General features: G+C 56.3%; 1 protein-coding gene across 8 annotated transcripts in view; it reads right to left on the reverse strand.

Annotated features, from left to right (window-relative positions):
- CAMTA2 (calmodulin binding transcription activator 2) overlaps window positions 1-5,579 on the reverse strand; it is a 17,425-nt gene extending 11,846 nt beyond the window's left edge. For 2 of the 8 annotated variants that reach the window (XM_014530239.1, XM_014530237.1), the window contains exons 1-8: window positions 4,684-5,342; window positions 4,408-4,511; window positions 3,072-3,139; window positions 2,854-2,989; window positions 2,193-2,264; window positions 1,791-1,944; window positions 1,335-1,469; window positions 104-706 (exon numbers count right to left, since the gene is read on the reverse strand). In XM_014530239.1, coding sequence (XP_014385725.1) covers window positions 104-706; window positions 1,335-1,469; window positions 1,791-1,944; window positions 2,193-2,264; window positions 2,854-2,989; window positions 3,072-3,139; window positions 4,408-4,511; window positions 4,684-4,924 — 1,513 coding nt within the window. In that variant the 5' untranslated portion in view covers window positions 4,925-5,342. Of the gene's footprint in view, window positions 1-103; window positions 707-1,334; window positions 1,470-1,790; window positions 1,945-2,192; window positions 2,280-2,853; window positions 2,990-3,071; window positions 3,140-4,407; window positions 4,512-4,683; window positions 5,343-5,403 lie in introns of those variants that run through there. The other 6 variants (XM_014530234.1, XM_014530232.1, XM_014530236.1 and 3 more) reach the window with 5 other exon arrangements.
- Window positions 5,580-5,594: the final 15 nt, after the last annotated feature.

Raw genomic sequence — 5,594 nt, forward strand, 5'->3', positions numbered from 1 at the left:
GGTGAAGGAGGGGGTGAAGGTACGGGTGGGGCAGGCCCCTGGACCTTAAGCTCCTCTCCACTGTCATCATCTTGAATGAAGAAGCAGTTTCCTTTCCTCCCACCTCCTACTGACTGTGGAGGGGGACCCCGAGCAGCCGCCTGGGGCTCCAGGGCAGCAGCAGGCTCTAGGGCAGGACAGGGGGTATGGGCAGCCTCTGCCTCCGGGAAGTCTGGGCTTACCCCCTGCCCCCCTCCATATGTCTGGCCCCTCTGGGGGCTGTTGAGAAAACGATCAGGGTCAAAGGCAGGGCTGGGAGGAGCTGGTGGGGCAGAGGGCTCAGAACCGACAACCACCGCCAAGCTCATGGGAGGGTGAGGATCAGCCTGGGGAGCCAAGTGCCTGGTGGGCGTCAAGCCCCCAGTACGCTGCTCCAGTCCAGTCAGAAGGAGGATAGCGGTGCCTCCCCTCGATGAACCCCCTCGAGAGGTGGGAGGGCTAGGTCTGATCTCTAGGGGTTCTGCAAAGCCTGAGGAAGAGGAGGAAGAGGAGGAAGATGGGGAGGTATGTGCCTTGGGGAGCTCTGGGGGAAGTGGGGCTATCAGTGGAGGGGGCTCAGGGGGATGGGGATGGGGGATAGAGGTCAGGGTTAAAGCTCGGGGCTCCACTTTGGGAGAGATGATGCGGTGTTTTGTGCTGCTGCATTTGTGTGTAAGGCTCCCAGAACCTGGAATGGAAAGAGGTGGGGAGGAGAGAAGGGATATGACACATCTTTCTCCATCATTCCCAGGCTGGGGTCGGGGGAGGACTAGTCTGCTCCCCAACTCTTCCTCTGTGCAGTCCCTTTGCAGGAATCCCAATCTTCCCACAAGTTCCTCTTCAACCCTTACCCACCCCCACCTTTCCCCACACCTTCCCGTAGTTCCTGGGACTCCGCTATATACCAGAGATGTAAGACTGATTATGGCCACTGGGGGGCAGCAGAAATACTCCTCCTTCCCCATGTTAAACAGGACTGAAGGAGCATGGGGGGGGCGGGGGCGGGGACTGAGGGCTTGGAGGAAAGGTGAGAAAAATAGGTAAAAGCATAAAAAAAGGACAAAAGAACAGAGCCAAGGGGGTACCACTTAGCAGTAAAGCTAAGGCTGGGTCCAAGTGGTAGTGCTGGGGTGGAAGGAGTTGCTAACGGTAGAAGGCAGATAAAAAGCCGGGCTGCCAACACTCAAGTAAAAGGAGCCGGGGTCAGGGTGCACCCAGATGGGAAGGCATGCAAATCCCAGCAAGACAGATAACCCCCTGGCTTAAGTGCAGTGTGACTAGACAGGAAGAGAGCTCCAAAGTCGGGGGTCACTAACCAAGGCCCCCACTGCAGAGACAGGCATGGGTTCGTGGTGCAGGCTTGGTCGGGTGGGTGTCCAGGATCTGCTGCACCAGCTGCTCTACAGAGAACTCCTCTGTCCCGTTCCCACAGCTCCACTTGATGCCATGAACTAGAGGAGAGTTGGGGGGAAGTGCTATGGGACCCCCACAAAAGTCCCCAGAGCACCTTGACAGCTCGGCTCCTTCAAGCACCTGAGATGCTCCAAGACTTCTGGCCAGGTGCAAGGAGGCCAGCAGCCTCAAGACTGCTTGCATTTGTAGTTCACAGCTGTCCCTTCTCCACTGTAGAACTCACCAGGAGGCCTAGCACCCCCGCAGGAAAGCACCCTCTGGCTTAGAGGGACATGGTCACCCCACAGGCTCCTGGTGCCTCTGGGAGGCCCCTGTTTCCACTCTCCCCTTGGAGCACTGTCCTAGCCCTGCTGCCTTACACATGGGCTTCAGCTGTCCCAACAGCTCCTCCCGGGACCACTTGAGCCACTCTCGGCGGTCACTGCTGATGGAACAAAAGATGGGGCTGCAGCCCTTTCCACAATCCTCCAGGGCTGGGACGTTCAGGTAGTGCACAAGGACGATATCAGGGTTCTGCGGGCACAAGGGTACACACAGAGCACGATGGGGTCCTGAGATCCAAGGGCTCAGCTTCCTAGTCTTCACTTTTCCCCAGGCATCCCCCAGCTCCATCCCCAAGTTCTGGTTCTCTCCATCCCAAACTCTATCTCCCAGGCTCCTGTACCCACTCAGGACTAGTCATCCTTCACTGCACCCTTCCAGACCCCATCTCCCTCAAAGAGCCAGAAAGAGTGTGTCTCCCTGAGCGCTTCCATCCTTACCTGGAGCAGCCAGTAGCAGCGCCGATGGAATGTGGGGACGATGGAAGAGTGAACGTAGCAGCCATAGAGACACTGCCAGGAGACAGGCTGGGGTGGGGGGAGGGCTAGTCTGCTCCCCAACTCTTCCTCTGTTCAGTCCCTTTGCAGGAATCCCAATCTTTCCACCAGTTCCTCTTCAACCCTTACCCACCCCCACCTCTTCCCCACACCTTTAAAATCCCAGCACCCCAAATCATGGATGAGAGGCAGGAGAAGGGAACAGTGGGACTAGGGCTTTACAATGAGGATCACATTTGAGATATAGGACTATCTAGAAATCGGAGGGCAGGGCAAGAACACAACTGAGATGAGGAGCAATGATTTGGGGAAGATAAACCTGTGCTTAGAGGTTCAATACTTGGACCCCTGAGGGAAATACAAGTGAGGTGAGGGGACTGGGCATAGGTGTTCTCCAGGGGAGGCATAACCTAAGGCCTGCAGAGCTGGGACATGGAAGGAAATGGGGTGTGGAGGGTGGGCTAAGCTATCAGCCAGCTGATGCAAAGCGAGTGAGAAGGGAGGGTGGTGAGGCAGACAATGGTACCAAGTCCTGACAGGGCTGGAACCCAGCTAAGGGTGGAGAAGGGTGGGCCAAGGCAGATGAGCTGGATGCCTTGCTTACCTCCATGCCCTGGACCTTCAGCTTCATGTGGTCCTCTCGGGTGGTCTTCCCATCTTTCCGCTTCTTCCAGAGGTAACCATCCTTCCGGTATTTCACCTTCTTGCGGTTGTAGAGGATAATGGAGCCATTCTGAGGCCTGAAGAGGATAGGGTTGGCCTTGAGCTCTGTGAACAGAACCCAGGACCTCTGCCACTCGCCACCTTCACAAACTTTCTCACCTTGTCTTTGGGGCACAGGATAGCCACTCCTCATGCTTCTCAAAGGTGATCAAGTAGGATGCAATCTCCTGTAGAAGAGGAGGTACCCAGGTGGGTGTCCCCTGCATACAGTCTCAGACTGGCCTCCTGGCCACCCCCTCAGGGTCCCTCTCCACTGAGTTCTGGCAGCCAGTGGAGGATGCTGCCAGCTCTCTGACCCAGCAAGGCTCACTGCCCTTCTAAGAATCTCAGGTTCCATCGCAAACAAAAGTCTAACCTCTGGAATTCCATCAGCCTGACTCCTTCCCTCCCTGCCAACTGGGGCTTTTATCTTGGGGCCAGACCCAAGCTCTTCATCATTCTTTGTTCATCATTATCTTCCTCTCCAAATTCCACGTTTGTGCCACTTCCTGACTCAGAAAACTTCAATAGTTTGACATCACCAGGAATTCCAGATTCTTCAGCCTGACTCCAAGGCTCTCCCTGACCAGGGATCAAACCATCGCTCCTACGCTCACACTGTTTACCCATTTGCACCTACATTCCTGCCAGAACGAACCATTGGTTCTTCCCTGAACTTGAGCTGAGCAGCAGTATCCTCAGTGTTAGCGCTGTACAACCTCATGGCACCCTGAAGTGCCATGTACACATCTCTTTGAGTCTGGAACGTGAGCTGAGCAGCAGTATCCTCAGTGTTAGTGCTGTACAAGCCTGAAGTGCCATGTACACATCTCTTTGAGTCTGGAACTCCTAGCCATCCTATAGACAAATCCCTTCCCAGATCTCCATGAAGCGCTGCTGACCTCTCTAGCGCTAACAATAACACACACACACACACACACACACACACACACACCCCTTTTGACTGACAGTCCTCTTCTAGTCAAATAATCAAATCAATAATGATCAACCACCAAGTACATAGAAAGCACTGGGTGTAGGGAGAACAGAAGGTGTGTAACACAGGACATGCCCTCCAGAAGGAGCAAGCATAAGTGGTGGTTAAAAGCAGGCGCTCTGGAGCGAGTTAGATAAGTCATTTCCTCATCTATACCACGGGGATAGCAGTGCTTGCTCTATAGATAGCATCATCAGAGCTGCAGAAGGAGATAATGGAGGCCAAGTGCTTAACACAGTGCCCGGTTTGTAAGAAATACTGTAAAGGTGGTAGCTATTATTTTTACTCAGGTGGATATGCCAAGAAGTGAGTTCCTACAAGATGCAGGTCTTTATAGCTCCCCGGTGGTCCCCAGAGAGCCCCACACTCTGCACGTGGGAGTGTGGACAGACACAGGGCGACCCTCATCCACTCTCCCCAGACCTTCTACGCCCTGAGCCCCCACGCTCCCTAGGAAACCTCATTTGTATTCCACCGCAGCCGCTCTGGAGGCAGCAGTGGACATCGAGGAAGACACTCCAACAGCTTCTTGGGGAGAAAGATCTTCAGGTGGTGGCTGTTCTCTAGAGGGAATGAGAAAGGAGGGCTTAGGGTGCTGGCCGAGGGCAAAGGGCTGAATCCAGGGCACTGGGGGGACTGAAACAAGGAGAGCAGGGAATCCAGGAACTACACGCACCACAGGGCAGGGAGAGAGGAAGGTTGTGTCCAAAGTGGGAACCTGGATTGTGGACTCACCAGCAACCTCGGTGGTGTCCTTGGTACTCATGGTGAGGGCTCCAGGGGCAAGGTCACCCCTGGCCGGAGGGGCCGGGGGGAGGGGGAGTCTGTGCTGGGAAAAGAGAGAACAGGTCATGGCAGGAGCCCTCACCCTTCCCCAGGATGAGGCAGGAGAGGCAGTACAGACTGGGCCATGGGAAAGAAGAGGAAGAGAGGAAGGAAGGGGATAGGCTCTGATGGGAGAGTAGAGCCAGGGCATGGGGGAGGGCGAGAACCCGGACCTGGTGCCAGGAACCAACGTGAGTGGGGAGCCACGACAGAGGAGTAATCAGGAAGAGTCGGGTGGGTGGGGGAGGGGAGGCGCTGGCGGGGCGGGAGTCCTGCAGGGTAGGCTCGGTCCGGGGACTGGGACTCAGGGCATCCGGTCCTTGGAGAATGGTTTGGCAAATGAGAGCCTGGATGCTGGGGGTTGGGCGCTGGGCAGGAGAGCTAAGTCCAATGGAGAGCGAGGCCTTAGAAGACACACCCTGAGTCCCTTCTCTATTTGATTTTCCAAGAGGAAAGACATCTGATAACCGACCCTAATCTCTCTCTCTGGTCCAGGATGGTCAAGGCCTAGGACAATCTGGGATATTCCCCCAGGACCCAGCTTCCCACCCTCAGGACAGCCCTCTCCACCCCTAACCCACCTCTCTCCCACCCTCCCCAAACGCCTCTGCTTCCCGGCCCCCAGCGTACCCCACACCATCTACACTCGGCTCCAGCCCGAGCCCCACCCTCCCGGGGGGACAGATGGAGCTGGAGGAGGCGGTCGGCGCGGCTCCGCCAGGTGTCCGAGGATGAAGAGGGGGAGGAGGCCCCTCCGAGCTCGGCTGCGTGGGCTGGGTAAGGACTCCGCCCAGGGCGCAGGTGCACAGTCCGGGCCAGGC

Source organism: Myotis brandtii, unplaced genomic scaffold (genome assembly GCF_000412655.1).
Source record: "Myotis brandtii unplaced genomic scaffold, ASM41265v1 scaffold728, whole genome shotgun sequence".
Classification (NCBI taxonomy): Eukaryota; Metazoa; Chordata; class Mammalia; order Chiroptera; family Vespertilionidae; genus Myotis; species Myotis brandtii.